The 19059-nt window shown below is 39.3% G+C and overlaps 1 protein-coding gene and 1 non-coding gene across 2 annotated transcripts in view; both read left to right on the top strand.

Moving 5' to 3' along the window:
- Positions 1–19059, top strand: part of Lekr1 (leucine, glutamate and lysine rich 1) — a 107067-nt gene that overhangs the window by 32287 nt on the left and 55721 nt on the right. Inside the window, exon 4 of the mRNA XM_048345859.1 lies at positions 11939–12058. Within this exon, the coding sequence (XP_048201816.1) occupies positions 11939–12058 (120 nt within the window). The remainder of the gene's footprint in view (positions 1–11938; positions 12059–19059) is intronic.
- On the top strand, positions 16324–16430 carry LOC125352148. The gene has a single exon (XR_007211139.1). It is a non-coding gene; the product is annotated as a U6 spliceosomal RNA (small nuclear RNA).

Below are 19059 nucleotides of genomic sequence, written 5' to 3'. Positions count from 1 at the left end.
CACAATTGTCACTAAGTAGAAGGCAGCTATCTACTGTGTCATGTGTGTTCCAGTGTAGTATTTTCTGCTCTTTTGGCAATGAAGACCGCAAAGCTTCTAAAAGGAAACTTCTAGAGGGACTGATAGCAAGAACTCTGCTAAGCATAAATGGTGTCACATAATTTAAAACATGTTTTGGTTGTTGTAGTAAATGTGCAAAATAAAACAGAGGCCACAGTCTTGCAGCGTGTCCCATTTCCTCCTTCCCTTAATGCCTTGCTTTTTTTTTTTTTTTAACACAAATCTGAAATTAGTTTGGAGGCAGGAGATGAAAGCAATTTGCTATGGAAGCTAGACTGTGAAGTGGTCTGGCAAGCACTTGGATTTTTCTCTTAGGAGGCTAATAGAAAAGATGCCAGATCCTTACCATGCTGAAAGACAAACTAATTGCAACTGATGATGAAAATGTCGTATGCCCAGCAAAGAGAGGGTTCCCTTCCCTCTGTGAAGCCCTGGGTTTTGCATGAAGAAATTCTAAAAAACATGTATTTCAGCATTTACATAACTTTGCTTTATGCTATTGCATTTGTGGTTTTAAGCTTCTTTTTTTGATAATGCTCTTTCCAGTTCCTTTTCTCAGGACAGACTCCCAAGTACAGTATATAACTTCAAATCTATCTTTTTAAATGGTATGTGCATAAATATCCAAGCTAAAAGGTCAGAACAAAGTATAGCCCAGCCACATGCATGTAAGAGTCTGCTGCCTGGGCTCAGGTCTCACAAAGTCACTTGCTGGCTGGGTGGCTTCATTTCCTCAGCCTGCTTGCTTATCTCTGCCATTGCATCACTGTCTGTGAAACAGGGCTGATAACGATCCCTCTACCCACCGGGAATTGGCTAGGACAGCTCTGAGAGAAACATCTTTGGCCTTCTCAGTTGTAGCTATTACTACTAAGCAAGCATAGTTTTCTACTCTCCCTACCCTTACGGTCCAACAGACGGCAGGACTGCTTCAGGTGAATCAAAAAGTCTTACCACTCTGCGACGTCAGGGAAACGGAATTGCAAGACTGGGCCTGGTTTGAAGGGAGAATATCAGCGATCTAGGCTCAAGTAGAGAAGCCAATAGAGAGCAAGACCACAAGGAAACCTAGAAATAAGCCCATGTGTTAGAGGAGAAGGAAATCGGCAACGGGAAAGAACTGACATCGACACTGGACAGGGGCGATTGAACCCAGAGTTTCTCAAAGAAGGTGTGAGGATGGAAGTGCATGGCTATAGTTTGTGGGCAGCCTGCTTCAAGCACTACAACCAAGAACATCTGTAAACTGTGCTTTCAAAACAATTCAAGCAAAAGTCAGCCACCTAGCCTTTCTCTCTTTGACTCTCTCTCCCCCTAAAATGCTGAGGATGGAACCCCCAGCCTTCTTCTATACATTCTAAGCTTTGCCATCAGGCCCGAAAGACAAGGTGCTGAAGAAGACTCGGGAAAGATGTAGATGGATGAATTCATGGAGGCAGAAATTCCACTATGGCACAGATATTCTTGGGCTTATGGATCTTTAAGTCTTCCATAACACTGAGGAAAAGGCATAAATTGTATAACATAGTACACACACTGTCATGTGAACCTCTAAGAATTAACCAGAATGTGCTTTCTCCTCTCACACTTCAGCCAAGGCCCTTCTGGAATTACTGACTTTATGTCCTTAAAATCATTCTTTACCACTCAGTTCCCTTGACTGAATCCTCTGTGCTCACATGAGCTTTGTGCACTCTTGGTGTGACTACTCACTATTAGTGCTGTGCTCAACCAACCAGTCTTCTGTATTAATGGAAATTTTTGATGAGTGAATAAATGTATGATTCAGATGAAATTCCGGTGAAAAGAATTATGACGAAGATTTAATGCAATTTAATGGTCAGCTAGTTTGAAATGCCTCAGGCTTACTACTGGATAGCTTCCTGTGTGCAATGAAGGAGCCATCCAGAAACTTCCAAGAGATCTTCTTTAGCTGGCTTCTGTTTCTCAATGGAGTGCTTTGTGGAATACTGGAGCTTTGTCAAGTCAGGGTATATAAGAGAATCTCTTCTTTAGGGCTCTGGAAATCTAATTATACCTTTGCTGTCAAGGGAGGTTTTAGGTTCTGTTCTTTAGAAAGAGAAGTGTGTGTGTGTGTGTGTGTGTGTGTGTGTGTGTGTGTGTGTGTGTATTCTCTGTCTTCAAGTCCCTTCTGGAGGAATAGCATAAAGAAAACCTTCTTGAGTTTGATTTTTACTATGAAATATATCTTGAAGTATATATACATAGTATATATATATATATATATATATATATATATACTTTCAAGTATATATACTTGAAGTATAGCGTGGACTTCTTGGCATAAAAATCATATACAAGGAGACAGCGTTCTATAGTTAAATTTTGTTTGGGATATTCTATTTCTACCTGGCTTTGAAGATGCACTATACACATCAGCATGGTGCTTTGGTCTGCATGTTACGTCAGCATCCCTCCTGCATCATGTTAAAATCCTAGAATCAGGTGTTGGGGCACAGGCCCACAGATCCTCACACTCAGAAGACAGAGGTGGGAGAGTTGAGACTCTGAGTCCAGTCTGGACTTTCTGAATGCAAAAGCATCTGTGAAGCATTTGCATAGTTGGTGCTGTGGCCATTGATGGTGTGCTGTTACTGTTTTTTGCTTAATAGAAGGAGGCATAGAAGCTCCTTCTTGTCAGCTGTGAGGACAAGTAGCTATGGGTAGGCATTCAGCAGCTTACCCCTCACCCAGGGCTGCTGAAAAGTCTGGAGGATTCATGCTCTGTCCTTGTGTCCTGAGTGTGTGTGTGTGTGTGTGCGCGTGCGCACACGCGCCAATCCTGGGCCTTTTTGTGCTGTCCCTAAGCTCTCTTGCTCAGGACTAGTGCTCTACCACTTGATACTCAATTCTACTCCTGGCCTTTTTGATTATTAGTTAGAGGTGAAAGTCTCACAGACTTTCCTGCCTGGGCTGGCTTTGAATGAGACCCTCAGATCTCGGTCTCTTGAGTTGCTAGGATATGGGCATGAGCCATTGACACCTGGCTTCTCTCTATATTTTTAAATATGCAAAATAAAAATTTAAATTTATTCTCAAGAATCCCTCCAGTGAGCAGCAGGCAGTTTCCCTTTAATTTTCAAAGACACACTATTTTAGATGAGTTTTAAGTGGATTGTTAAAACATCTAAATTACAGCCAGTGCTTTGAAGAATTAGATGAAGTGGCAATCTCAAGTGCCTGTAAGGAATCCAGAATGAGTAAGGGAAATAAGCAGAGTAGGACTTAGAGCAAACCGGAAAATGTATCTTTCTTAAATGCAGCAATTGCTCCCTGAGGGGAAGCGAGGATTTATGTAAGGTGCATGTGGACCATTTGAGAATTACTTAATTGTTATTTCATTTATTTATTTTGTTTAAGTAGTTGTACAAAGGGGCTTCAATTCAATATGTGCATTTATGAGTATAATGCATCTTGATGAGTGTCACTCCTTTCACCATCCCCTCCCATCCATCCCAACACCACCCAACCCCCTGAGTTACCTGGCTCCATTTTCGCACATTAAGATTCAGAGACACGCAAGCAATCTGGATTTTTAAAAATATTTTATATATTTTTGCGATCACATTTTATTTTAAATGATTTGAATTGTACATATTTGTAGATTTCACCATATACATGCATGTATCAGTCAGTATCTTAATGTAAAATTTCTGAAAGTTTTCTGGTGCTCTTTTTAAAAAAACACTCTGAAAGTCAAAGGCCACATGTTCAAACCCCAACTAAATGAGGCGACTGCTAAATGGGGCACAGCAGAATGAGGCAAGTCTTCATTCCAGGTCATCTCTGCACTCTGGCCATCAAAGAACCTTTTATGAAACAATGTGAGTTTGGTGCTCCCAGCCAGTCCCGTAACTGAAGTGATGTTTATGAACCTCATCCACATCCACTAAAAATTAATTTGTGACTGCAGCAGCATTGTTCTGTGATCTAAATGTTCACATGACACTTCCTTATGGAAGTCACCACTAAGCAGGTGACTTTCAGTGCAAGGTTATGGGATTGAGATTAGACAGTACTTCCTAAGACACCAATAGAAAACAGACTGAAAGTAAAATAGATTCCTTAACTTCTTTCAAGAGTATTTTGGCCATATGATTTAATAATTAATAATTGAGTTTTTTCAAAATATATGACTTGCAATAATTTAAATTTTGAATAACTACTACATTTTTTGAAGGATGAAATGAACATAATAATTTGTGTTGAAATTTTCTTTGGGCTTTTTTTAAATGTCATTATAAGTCAAGCTTTGATTAGGAAGTAGCTGTAGTAATTTGTATTTTCTTGGTTAAATATATTAAGAAAATAATTATTTTTCTAGTAAACTTTTTACTTTGTTCCATTACTATTAAACAACATTCTCCCTTCTTTTCTTTCCCGTCCCTTCTTCTTGCCTGCTTCCAGTGTCTTGAGACTTCTTTTTTTGGCCAGTCCTGGGGCTTGGACTCAGGGCCTGAGCACTGTCCCTGGCTTCTTTTTGCTCACGGCTAGCACTCTGCCTCTTGAGCCACAGCGCCACTTCTGGCCATTTTCTGTATATGTGGTGCTAGGGAATTGAACCCAGGGCCCTCATGTATACAAGGCAAGCACTCTTGCCACTAGGCCATATCCCCAGCCCGAGACTTATTAATTAGAAAGTTTTTCAGATTTCTGGGCCACACAGAGTTGCTTACTTGCCTCTCGCTCCTCTCCCTTTACCTTCCTAACCATCCTGTACTGTGGGGATCTTCTGTTTAATTTCCCTTCCTAACCTGAGTCACTGAAGGACTTTCCATCATTTCTGAATCACCACCTAAAGGAGGGAGTTACCCAGACTTCCTAAGTTTTACTGCCTGTGGTTACTGTTTGTTGAAAGGGACTAGCTGCTGTTTTCTCTAGTCCCAAAGAGAAAAATCGTAGAGTAGAGCTCTGGTGGATTGTTTGGGGTATGCGTTTAATACACTCACCTACTGGATTGGTTCCTAGAACAAAACTTCAGTGGCAGTCATATGATTGGCTGGAATCAAAAGAGTACAGAGTCAGTTTCTTGAATAAACAGCAAACAAAATAATAGGTAACCATTACATGAAAAAGAATATCCAAGTGTGAATGTTGAAAGGGGTGACATTGATCAAGAGGCACAAATTGCTTTGTTGAGTGGCAACTCCTTTGTATAAGTACTTAAAGATAATAAAAAGAAGAATAAGGGGGAAGAAGAAGAATATCCAACATTTTATATGCCTTTTCATCCTTCAGAATTAATCAGTTGAAGAATATTGTGTTACTAAAACCAGAAAAGAACAAATAAGGAAGTAAAACATATAAGTCTGCATTGAAAAATATACAATGTGCTTTTATTAAGAATATGATCATCCCTTTGTATCCATGGAGAACTGGTTACAGGACTCCCCTGTCTAGACACCAAAATCGGTGCATGCTCAAGTGCCTTATATAAAAGGAACATTGTGTTCCCTATAACTACCCCCCCAACTCTCTCCTGTATACTGAATGTATGTGTGTGTTGTTTTAGTACTGTGGCTTCAACTCCAGACCTCTCACTTTCGCTTGGCTTTTTTACTGATAGCTGGCATTCTGCTACTTGAGCGTGTCTCCAGTCTGGCATTTTACTGGTTAATTAATGATAAGAATCTCTGATTTGTCTGTCTCTGGTGGCTTCAAACCACATTTTTTCAGATCTTGGCCTCTTGAGAGGATTACAGGCATGCATGGGTCATCAGTCATTGCTTCCCAGTATAGTTTAAACCTTCTCTATATTATAATACCTAATATCATATTACCCTAATATCATAATATTATAATACCTAATATCAAGTGCTGTGGAAGTAGTTTTATATTGTTTAGGAAATACTGAATATATGTTCATTTTGATGCAGATATAATCCCATCCCCTTTTCTACTCTACCTTTAACCACCCCGGATATTTTTTATCTAAGTCTGGTTGAACCTGCAGATATAGCATCTACAGATATGTAGTGTAACTAGCTTCTGAATGATGGTAGCAATTTCAGTTCTCTAAATCATCTTCCATCCCGTTGACATAAGAATATATGTTAAACTGTTTTGCCTCAATTTTTGTGAAATTATGCATCAATCCTGTAATGCAGGATCATATGTGTTTCCTTTTAAAATTAGACCAGGGTTAAGAATTTATCTTTTGGGCTGGGGATATAGCCTAGTGGCAAGAGTGCCTGCCTCGGATACACGAGGCCCTAGGTTCGATTCCCCAGCACCACATATACAGAAAACGGCCAGAAGCGGCGCTGTGGCTCAAGTGGCGGAGTGCTAGCCTTGAGCGGGAAGAAGCCAGGGACAGTGCTCAGGCCCTGAGTCCAAGGCCCAGGACTGGCCAAAAAAAAAAAAAAAAGAATTTATCTTTTGCATTTATAAACTTGAAGAGTTATTTTTAGCCAGAGAAAGATCAATTATTTTTAATAGGCTACTTGCACATTAAAGAGATGATAGAAAATAAATGAACAATCAAATAAAGCTCAAATGAGATGAAAATAAATGAAATTTATTTCAAAGGCAATACTTAGGGAAAAGCAAATGAAGGGATGACATTGTCCAAAAAAAGAAATATACTCATTACCTGACTTACAAAATTGTAACCCCTCTGTACAACACCTTAATATTAACAGTAAAATTACATTTTTTTAAAAAAGCAGTACTGATTCAGTTTAGTGGTAGGGAAAAAGCCTTTTTTCTAACCTTTATTGAATACTTTTCAATACATATAGGTTAATGAATGGTATAAAATTAAAACTACCTTAACAGATGTATTTTAGCAACTAAGAATTTGATAGAAAGATATGAGTGTCACAATAACCTTTTCAAATATCTAGAATAACCCTCAACAATATTTCTACTTACAGATAATTGTTTTAAGTATCATTGCTATTGTGTGTCCTCACATTCTAATGCCGTCACAGTCCAGTGCATTGTCCTGTTGGCATTGTAGAAGTTGTCTTGCTCCTGATACCAGGTAACATGGTTTGTTTTATGCCTCTAGGGCCTCACACAGTGCTTCTGACTTCTCACAAAATAAGAGTTCTTCCTAGTTTTATTGAATCCTAAATGACTTACCTACAAATACCCAGACTCTCGACCCTTCACTCCTACTTTCTGAAAAGTAATTTCACTTCCTGTAAGTATTCTGTGGTGGTTCATTCCAGAGGAGCAGTTAGAGGAGTCACTTCTCCTAATGGGCAGGCATTTGTCAGTTTCTGAAATTAGTTCCTCCAGGATGGAGGCACTGGCTTGGTTTGGTTGATCTCTTTGTTGCTCCTAATTTTCACCTTGATATTTAGATGCCTTTGCTTATAAGACTTGGATTGGACATTATCCCGAGGATCCCCAACCTCATTTTTTCAGTCTCTGAACTTCCTCTTGACATCTTGAATTGCTGTGAAACCAACCTGAAGAACTAAAAAACAAATTAATCTTCAGACCTAAGAGTATGACAAAATGTGTGCAGAGCACAGATGATTAAAACCCTCAGTGGTGTGATCAGGTTTCTTTTTGTGTTGTCTGATGTGGTTGATAACAGACAAAAGATTAATTAAAAAGGCACTTTTAAATCATTTTCCTTTAGAATCTTAGTAGAATTCCTTTAGAATATTAGTAAGTAGTCTAAATGAGAATAATTAAGGAACAACTCTAATACCATTCTCTCATTTGTGTTATAGTAGAGTGGTTCTCACACAGTCGGGTTGACTTAGAGAACCTGGGAGGTAGATAAGCGTGATGAATGTGTTTGTTCTCTGGGTTGCATTGGCAAGAAGCTTATAATACCAGTCATCTAACTCTCCTAACTCCCAGTGAGGACGCTCTCCACTAGAACACGCTGTTAGTCTCCATCTCATCTAACTCCCCTAACTCCCAGTGAGGACACTCTCCACTAGAACACGCTGTTAGTCTCCAGCTCCAGGAACACTCTCTGACTAGATAACATCATGTCCTCACATCAACATAGTGTTCAAACTCTCTGCAGAATTATGACTGCTCAGGAGAAATACATGCTTGCACAGAATGTACTGTATGCTAGTATCTTGTGAATTACTTCAAAAAGTTGATATATACAGTAAGAGTGAACATTCATTCGTGTCTGTATGTATGTTTGAACCTGTTGGTTTGATTTGTGGGAAGTAAGTGAATGTGCACTGCCACAGCAGAGTGAACTAATGTGACCAGATTTCTGAAGGTACCCAGTCAGGGGGCTCGAGAATTATTCATGTGTAGCATTCATTTGAAGAATATTTGCCAAGAAATGACCTTGGAAAATGTTTTGTAAAAACACAAGCTGCTGAGAGTTCTTTTCCAAGAGAATCTTAATACTTGAAGTAGGCTTTTGTTAAGGGATGTTGAAAACACCCTTTTAACTAATCTTGGGCTGGGGCATAGCTCAAGTGGTAGAATGCTTGCCAAGCACTCACTAGGCTCTGGGTTTAACCCTCAGTCCTACAAAGCAACACCAAATTCTGTCATCCTGCAGCATACTAGATAAACTTAAATGTCTTCCTAATATTTCTAGATATTTTCCCATTGATAAACTTGAGATATGCCTATACACACGTAAAGAGATTGTATGCTTTTTTTTTCAAAACCCTTTACTTAACTTCATGCCAGGTGCTGGTGGTTTACACCTATAATCCTAGCTTCTCAGGAGGCTGAAATCTAAGGATCTTAATTCAAATCGGAAGGACAGAAAAGGCAGTGAGACTCATCTCCAACAAACTACTCAGAAAAAGCCAGAAGCAGCACTATGGGTCCAGTGCTAGACTGGAGCAAAAGAAGCTCAGAGGCAGTGCCCAGGTCCTGAGTTCAGGCCCCAAGACCAGCACGCACTTGCGCGCGCACACACACACATTTACCAGTCATAATATCCACTGTACATGGGTGACAATGGAACCGGGTAACTTGAGGGGATGGGTGGGCTTGGGAGGGATGGGGAGAAAGATGAAGGGGTGGCATTGATCAAGAGGCATTATCCTCACAAACGGACACATTGAATTGAAACCCTCTTGTACAACTAAATTAAGATAATTTTTTAAAAAGCTATGTAAAAATCTAATTCTAGAGTTTCAGGTCAAACAAATTATTTACATAATTTACATTACATAAATAATCTAGTTGTTGTAGAAAGAAACCTTAAAGTCCTCTTGACCAGCCCTCCCAATTCAGATTCTTTATAGTAATCCTATTTTAGCACTGACAAAAGTTGCTCCCATTTTCTTTCCAAAAATTTAAATACATACATGTATACTCACTTGAAAATACACTGCTTCAAGTCACACTTCTTGATCTGTAAGTTTCCGTTTTCATTTTCTTGTCTTTAGTTAGTTTTGTCCTTCTTACCTATGCTAGGGCTGTGGTTTGGGGCAAGCACTGGACAAAAACTGTAGGGCTGATCCTGGCAGCCCCGAGTTGGTGAGGCCTGAAGCCTCAGGCAGTAAGTGGAGCCAGCCAAGGAGAGAGACTTGCAGGGGCAGGGCCGCAGAGGTGAGGCTTCCCACTGGCCCCCCTCCCCGCTGTGCCCGAGGGCTGGACAGAGCTACAGCATTCTGTTTTTAGCCTAGTGGGTTTAAGTCTTGCTCTGGCTCCATCCGCTCCACCGTTCTCCCACTGCTCCCTCTGGGAATGGGAACATGGTTTACTCTGCCATTGTATCTCAGGAGTTTGTACCTGTTCTTTGTGTTTTACTTTACAGGGGCTCACAGCTTAGAGAGTGCCTTGCGTCTCAGTAAAGACTCTGAACTTGGATTTCATTCTAGATTCAGTGTTGGAACCGTTGATTATGGGGACTCTTGAATACGGATCAGATACATTTCTCATTATAAGACAGATACGGCCTTTTGGGGGGTAAGGGTGGGATGTTTAAGGAAACAAGTTTGAGTGTCAAGTTGACACGAAGAGGGCTTAATCGTCACTGCAACTTAACTAAGTAGAGAGATGCCTAGGGGATTAGTAAAGCACATCTCTGGATGTGTCTGTGATGCTTTCCAGAGACAGTTGGGTCTGGAGCTCTGACCCAGTGAGAGGCCTAGTCCCATGACAGGTTCATAATATGATATTATTGGGAGGTGGTGAAAGACTGGAGGTGGGGCCTAGTGGGAGAAATTAGGTCACTGGTGGCCTTTTCTGTAGCCTCCCCTTCTGTTCCTGAGGAGGTAAACTGCGCTGCTCTGCCATCTCCTGTTCTGTCATCATGGACTGACAGTTCTGAACCGTGAGCTACAATAAATCTTTCTTTTCTTAATAAACCAACAGCAATAAACCAATATGGTATAATTTTTAAATATGCCCACACTTTTTAAAATTTCATTTTTATTATATGTAAGTAGCTGTACAAAGGAGTTTCAATTTGTGTCCGTTTGTGAGTACAACGCATCTTGATCAATGTCACCCCTTCCATCATCCCCCACCCCTCCAACTCCACCCCTTCTTCAACTTCCTTAATTTTGTAGGATATGCATTGAACTTAGGACTTCATTCTCTCCCCAAATCAGATAAACCTGTGTATGAGACAAGGGGTACAGAAATAAAAAGCAATGACAGGAGGGAATAAACCAAAGAAAAAAGGAAAGGAAAAAAAAAGACATTTAAGTTACATATATTTATTACTTAAGCAAAAATTATATAATACTTGTACTTTAACATTTATGTCTGCTTGCTCATTGTAAAAATCTGAACAAAACAATACCAAGTAAAAGTTTCACTTTCCTCTAGCATTTTTTTTTTTTTTGCCTTTTTCTCTTGTCAGTTCTTTTTCCTCCCCAAAGACAATTACTATTTGGTGTTTTCCTCTCCAAACTTTTTTTCTAGTGCCATTAGATAATAGTATATGTAAGTACGCATAGTTTTTTTTAAAAAACTTTTTTATTTAAAGTATATTTTAACTTTACCATAATATTTGTCAGAGAATGTCTAAATTTAGATGCACATTACAGGTACATTAGAGAATTGTCTCTATGCAGTGAGGTATGACCTATGGCCTAAATTCAACAAAAGTATTCAGTAGAACCTCCAGGAGATTGAACAAAAGGCATGGAGGGGGCCATTGTTCTCTCGCTACAAGTCTAAATGTCAATGTGATGCTTGGAGCTTCCCTTCCATCTTGTGGAATAAAGTGTACTCCAAAGATGGAAGCTCAGAGCATTGGAAGGGTCCTGATACATTATAAAGCTGTCATCTCAGCATTGGACTGGTTATCTGTTTTTATATGACATTACGTGTGTACGATCATGTTCAAGTCATGATTATGTGTTGTAGAACCAGATCTTAACTCATTTGTATTTCATTAGAAAATAACTAAAGTGAGATATTAAGGGAAAGCAGAATAAACGTGTTTAGTCACATTGATAGGAATATTTAGAGAAACAAGGAAATGTTGAAAGCAGTTGCCTTTGGCAGTAGGAATTGGGATAAAGACAAATGACTACTATTTTTTTTCTTAAAACCTTTCCTGTAATATTTGACATTTAAAAAACTGTATATAGGTAATGTACAGCAGGGTTACAGTTAAGTAAGTCAGGTAATGAATACATTTCCTTTTGAACAATGTCACTCCCTCCCTCATTCCCTCCCAGTTTTTCCCCACCCAACTTCTCTCCCCCCAAGATGTACAGTTAATTTCCAACCTAGTGTCTAGTGGGTTCCACTGCTGAGTTGGTTCACCCTTGGGCCCACCACCTCTGTGCTTCCCCCTTCCTCTCCCAAATCAGATAAACTTATATACAAGACATGCATATGTAAATGTGCATAGTTTTTTTTTTACTTTTTTATTTAAACTGGATTTTAACTTTAAAATAATATTCATCAGTGAATGTCTAATTTTAGATGTTGTTTATGTTTTTAGAATTCAAGATGTAAGCATGCAGTTAAAAAATCAACAAAGTGAATTTCAGGAAGTACAGAAAGAATTTAGCCGTTTGGAATGTGAGTTAAAGACTAAACAAAGACAATCACAATTCTTCAGGTAAGATTGCCTTTAAAGAACTGAAAATGGCAAAAGACTGAAAAGATGAATTTAATGCTAGCTTTATAAACATTCACACATTTTAGTAATATGATTTCTATTTATCTGATATGATAAAACAATAGAATGATAATATGATATGAATATATGATTAAAACAATAGGAACAGTTTCAACTTCCTCGTGTATTGATCTCCAGAGCCATTGTCCAGTGATGAAAAGTTTTCTAATGACAATGACAACCGTCTAAATGTAGCAATCTCCAACGTAAGAAGTGTTAATTCTGCTCTCATGTAATCTAGTGTTCTCATGTGAATAGAAAGTTCATTTACTCCCTAAAATGGTTTTGAATATATTCAGAATATTTGTGGTTTCTTTGGATTTGAGTAACTTTTAGCTCTTAGTAAAAGGAAATGTTAAACCAATTTAGTAAACAGTACTGATGCAGAAAAAACAAAAAACATTTAATTGCTGGTGAGTATTCTGAATGCTTGTTTTTGATCTTCCAGTTATTATTACCAGAAACATTTTTCAAAACATTCTCTGGGCTAATTTTTTAAATGTATTATCTGATGATAACATACTAAACATCGATACTTCATAAATGCCTTGCATATAGCTGAAACTTAATAAATGAATAAATGAGTTAATAAAGTCTGTTTACACTACAAATCACCTTATTTTGGTGGTGCTGAGGTTTGAACTCAGATCCTGGGCTTGCTAGACCGGCACTCTATCACTTGCACCACACCCCCAGCCTTTTTACTTCAGTTATTTTTCAGGTAAGTTCTCAGATGTTTGGTGAGGGCTGGTCTCAGACTGTCTTCCTCCCTACCTGTGCCTCCCTGTTACAGGGACCACTGCTATATGCCACCAAACCCAGCTTCTTCATTGACATAGGGTCTCACTAACTTTTTTAGGATTTTAATTCTGATTCCTAGAGTTTTCCTCCTCCTTCTTCTTTTTTTTTCTTTCTTTTTTTTTTTTTTTTTTTTTTTTTTTTGCCAGTCCTGGGCCTTGGACTCAGGGCCTGAGCACTGCCGCTGGCTTCTTTTTGCTCAAGGCTAGCACTCTGCCACTTGAGCCACAGCGCCACTTCTGGCCATTTTCTATATATGTGGTGCTGAGGAATGGAACCCAGGGCTTCATGTGTACGAGGGAAGCACTCTACCACTAGGCTATATTCCCAGCCCTCTCACTAACTTTTTGCCTTTTGATCTCCTCCTCCCAAGTGGCTGGGATTACAAGTGTGTGCCACCACAGCCATCCAGATGTCCACTTTTGTTCGTTGGTCTTTTTCCAGAAATCTGGTGGGATAATAGCACCTTGGTGGCCTTAATTCTCCTATTTTAATGAAGACCATTCGTTTTTGTTTTGTTCTTGTTTTTTACTTTGACAATTAAGGTTCCAACACATGGATTCTGGAAACAAACACTAAAACCATAGCAATTCTCATGAATGGCTGAATGCCAATATTATGGGAGAGGCTTTGTTATAAAAGCAAGCTTTCTTTAATATTTAGTCCCTGCAATAGTTTTGGCCTAAGCCTGTTAAGGAAATCCCAACTGTTTGCTCATTAATCCCACTGTGGATGGAGAATTGACTAGATTTTAAGCATGTGTAGTGGTTCATATAATTACAGTTGCTATAAGATGTTATAAAATGGATAGAGTTCATCCTGCTCATGTTATTTCATGTCAATTGCCATATTCTATGTTCTTGAAGAGACTTGTGCCTATCTAAAGTTTGCTTTTATTTTATATTCTAGTTTGGTCACTGTTTTGGGCTGTGCTGGGGATTGATCCCAGCGTCTCATACATACTAGGCAACCATTCTCTCATAGGAAATGGTGCACTGGTAAAAAGTCCTGGGTAAAAGTCTTCTATAGAAGTGTGATTTGTAGTTGCATTTTGCATCATTTTCTCAATGGCTTTTTCTTATTTTCATACATCAAGAATTTACAAGAGGTGGGGGTGATTGTAGCATTTCCGAACATGTGGACAATGTACCCCTCCCTCTATCACTCTCTCTGACCCTCTTCCCTCTTTTTAAAATGATTTCAATGTTAAAATAATTTCATTGTTCTACTTTTATGAATGTAAACAATGTACTTCTACTATATTTGATGAAATATAGTTAATCCATTTTCTCTTATGAATTGTGCATCAGTGATATATTTAAAATGACCCAAGCCAAAATCACAATGATTTCTTTCCTATAGTTTCTTCAAAAAGTTTTGTTGTTAATAAGTTGACAAGTTGGATAAGAAATGTATGCACTGCCTTACATATGAAACTGTAACCCCTCTGTACAGCACTTTGATAAGAAGGAAATAAAAGTTTTGTTGTGATCCATTTGAGTTAATTTTTGTGTATGAGTATGGTAAGAATCTAAGTTCATCTTATTTTATGAGGATAGTCAATGTTGCAACATGTTAAAAAGACTTTTTTCCCCATTGAAGGTATTTTCACACTTTCACCTAGAATCAGTTCACCATGGGTAGAAGGGAGTATCCCTGGACACTTTCCTATTTCATTAACCTGGCATCTTTTGTCTTGAGTACTGTAAGTTTTTGTAAAATTTAAAATCCAAGAATGTAATCCTCTAGCTTTCTTCTTTGTTTCTAAGATTATTGGGCATTATGGGTCCCTTGAATTTCTACATGCATTTTAGGATCAGCTTGTCAAAACCTCCAGATTCATTGCTGAGATTTTAATAGGTACAGTGTTGGATCTGTTATCAACCTGGGATGTGAAAGAAGCATGGAAGCTTCTAATTTGTGAATGTGCTATATCTTCCTGTGGAGACAGTTAATTCTCTTGAAAATGTGTTAGGTTTTTTTCACTTCCTTTATTAAATTTGTTTCTAAGTGTTCTGTTATTCTTATGTTATCATGAATGACAGTGGTTTCCTAATCTTGTAGTGGGAATTGGTTATTGGTAATATTAAGAAATAAAATTTTTCTTTCTGCATATGGATCTTACACCCTACAATTTTTTAAATATTTTTTTTTGGCCAGTCCTGGGGCTTGGACTCAGGGCCTGAGCCCTGTCCCTGGCTTCTTTTTGTTCAAGGCTAGCACTCTACCACTTGAGCCACAGCGCCACTTCTGGCCGTTTTCTGTATATGTGGTGCTGGGGAATCGAACCCAGGGCCTCATGTATAGGAGGCAAGCACTCTTGCCACTAGGCCATATCCCCAGCCCCATTACACCCTACAATTTTGATGAACTTGTTTATTAGTTTTTGTGTGTATTGTTTAGTTTTTCTACATAGTGCAGGCTTATACACAGCAGAGTTTTCTAGTGTTCCAAGTCCTTTTACCTCTACTCATATGTTTGTATTTACACTTAAAGACATCAGTACTCAGCCTACTTCCAAGTTGTTAGTCGAGGGCTCTGTGAGGCCCCACGTGACAGCTGGGCTCTCCGGCCCTGCTCTTCTCTCCTCAGCTGGTGATTTGCTTCATACTCTCCAAAGTAAGTTATCAATTCAGACAGATTTACAGTGAATGACATGGTGCTCACCTCTCAGAACCCCTCCTCAAGACGTCCTTCCACAGTTCCGGACAGGCCCCTGGTGAAAGGAGGTGGTTTGTTTCTAACTGTTTAAGAATCGTCTTTCCAGTCTCATTTCCCCTCTGTCCCACTGACGAGGTCAGCAGGCGAGTTACAGGCTTGGGAGAGTCTTAATGAGGCAAAGTTGACTTGGGAATGCACCACTCGGTTGGCATTTGGAAAGACAATTTAGAATAGCTTTTCTGTAATAAACAAAGAAATCACAGATTAAACATTTGAATGTGTATGAAAAAAATTTATTTCTCATCCTGGGGCTTGAACTCCAGGCCTGGACACTGTCTCTGAGCTTTTTTGCTCAAGGTTAGCCCTGCCTACTACTTGACCCATAGCTGCACTTTGTTGTTGTTGCCAGTCCTGGGGCTTGGACTCAGGGCCTGAGCACTGCCCCTGGCTTCTTTTTGCTCAATTCTTGCACTCAACCTCTTGAGCTACTGCGCCACTTCCGGCTTCTTCTGTTTATGTGGTGCTGAGGAATCGAACCCAGGGCTTCCACATTCCCAGCCCACAGCTGCACTTTTGGATTTTATTTTGGTGTTTAATTTGGAGAAAAGAGAGTCACAGACTTTCTGACCAAGCTGGCTTTGAACCATGATCCTCAGATCTCACCTTCCAGATGAGCTCAGATTACAGGCATGAACTGTGAATTTTATTAATGAATAAAAGCAAACGGTTTAAAAATACAAGAAGCACTGCTCGCTTCGGCAGCACATATACTAAAACTGGACCAATGCAGAGAAAATGATCATGACCCCTGTTCAAGGATGACACACAAATTTGTGACGTGTTCTATATTTTAAAATTTGATAGATTAAAACATAAATAAAGCAAATTTTAACAGTATTTTAATTATATCAAGCAAATTCACTAATAATAATTGTTTTCTTTTTCTCAGATTTTTTTTTCATTTTTACTTGAATGCGTTAGTTTATACAAAGGGGTTTTGTTGTGGCATTTCTGTATACTCAAACAATGTAAGAGCCAAGTGCTGGTGGCTCATGCCTGTAATCCTAGCTACTCAGGAGGCTGAGATTTGAGGATCTCTGTTTAAAGCCAGCCCAAGCAGAAAAGTCCCCTGAGACTTATCGCCAATAAACTAATCAAAAAAACTAGAAGTGATGCTGTGGCTCAAGTGGCAGAGCACTAGCTTTTAGCACAAAGAGGCTCAGGAATGGTGCCTAGACCCTGAGTTCAAGACCCAGGATGGGTAAAAAACAAACAATATAAGAGATAAGCCCACAATAAAGTTCTTGAAGTATTTGGTAATCCAATGAAGAGGAGTTAATTATTTGAATACTTTGGAGAAAAATCTGTTTCCTACTAATTTTACAAAAAATGACACCATTTAATATAAAAATTATAAAATATTACTTCAAGGGTGATATTTAAAAGAAACTTGCCCATTTGTTTCATATTTAAAATACTTTCTAAGAGGGGCTGGGGATATAGCCTAGTGGCAAGAGTGCCTGCCTCGGATACACGAGGCCCTAGGTTCGATTCCCCAGCACCACATATACAGAAAATGGCCAGAAGCGGCGCTGTGGCTCAAGTGGCAGAGTGCTAGCCTTGAGAGGGAAGAAGCCAGGGACAGTGCTCAGGCCCTGAGTCCAAGGCCCAGGACTGGCCAAAAAAAAAAAAAATACTTTCTAAGAAAAACTGAAATGCCAAAAATCTTATAATAATGATGTATAAAAAATAAGGATTTATCTAGATCTGACAACACTGAATATTTATACTATCTACTAAGCATTGTTTTTTTTTTGTTTTTTGTTTGTTTGTTTGTTTTTGCCAGTCCTGGACCTTGGACTCAGGGCCTGAGCACTGTCCCTGGCTTCTTTTTGCTCAAGGCTAGCACTCTACCACTTGAGCCACAGTGCCACTTTTGGTCGTTTTCTGTATATGTGGTGCTGGGGAATCAAACCTAGGGCTTCATGTATATGAGGCAAGAACTCTTGCCATTAGGTCATATTCCCAGCCCTAAGCTTTTTTTTTTTTTTTTTTAACCAGTCCTGGGGCTTGAATTTAGGGCCTGGGCATGGTTCCTGAGTTTCTTTTGGGGCTGGGAATATGGCCTAGTGGTAAAGTGCTTGCCTCGTATATGTGAAGCCCTGGGTTTGATTCCTCAGCACCACATATATAGAAAAAAGCCAGAAGTGGCACTGTGGCTCAAGAGGTAGAGTGCTAGCCTTGAGCACAAAGAAGCCAGAGACAGTGCTCAGGCACTGAGTTCAAGCCCCAAGACTGGCAACAAAAACAAAACAAATAAACAACCTGAGTTTCTTTTGCTCAAAGCTAGTATTCTACCATTTGAGCCACAGTGCCATTTCCAGCTTTTTCTGTTTATGTGATGTGGTACCAAGGAATCAAACCCAGGGCTTCATGCATGATAGGCCAGCACTCTACCATTAAGCCACATTCCCAGCCCCTAAGCTGTTGATTTTTTGAAAAGTCTCTTGCTGTGTTAAATTAAAGGGCTGTATAACCTTCCACACAAGCAGAAGAATTCTACAGTGCTTCTCATTTGTAGAGAAGATTTAGGGAGCATGTATCTAAAAATTATATTCCTATATTTTATGGTTCTAGAGAATTTTATTAACTTGTAAATTTCTATATGTGGTGATTTTTCTCATTCCATAAGTAATTACACACTTTTTACCTATTTTATAGTTATCATTTTTGTATTTTTTTCTTCAAGAAATTGTATTGATTGAGTCTCCACATAACATGAATCTACTCTCAGCTAATAAAGCTTGAATTTTCTGTCTGTTGCCTTTCTCCCTGCAGAGGCATCTATACCCACGTGTGAGTTTTCCTTTCTGTCAAACATTCCTGTAGGCCCTGACTCCTAAATCTGCAGCTTTATCAGCCGCACCCCAAACACTTTGACTCCACATTCTAGCTTCTTGTCCTCACAAATGGTCCGCATCCTCTTCCTCTGCTTTGTATCCTGATAAATTATCCCCTGGGGTCTTCTCACTCAGGAAGACCCTACTGGCCACGCAGAGTCACAACATCCTTCTTTCTGGAAAATAGGGCTCTTTTATCCTCTGTGTATATCTGTCCTAGATTTCTAGGACTTTGCACACGAAGTGATCCCCTTTCTCTTTTATTTCTGGCTTCTGTTCACTCACACTGCTGGCTCAGCTATGCACACACTCAGTAATTCCCACCCGGGTCCTCTTTCTCTGCTTCTTCTTCTGTCCACATTTTTAATTGTTGGTAGCACAAATGGACTGTTGTCTCATGTCTGCTTTCCTGCTGAGCCCTTTCCCACCTAATGCTTCTCTGAGGTCTCCAAAGGTCTGCTTAACACCAGCTACAATGGACTCTGTTCAGCCTTTGTCTGAGGTCTTAAACCTTTCCTACTACTTTCTTCTTAAAGTCTGCTGCCTTTTCTGATATTATTCCTTTGGGTTTTCTTCTAACTC

This window comes from Perognathus longimembris, chromosome 5 (genome assembly GCF_023159225.1).
Source record: "Perognathus longimembris pacificus isolate PPM17 chromosome 5, ASM2315922v1, whole genome shotgun sequence".
NCBI classification, from domain to species: Eukaryota; Metazoa; Chordata; class Mammalia; order Rodentia; family Heteromyidae; genus Perognathus; species Perognathus longimembris.
This window is presented reverse-complemented; position numbering and strand designations above follow the sequence as displayed.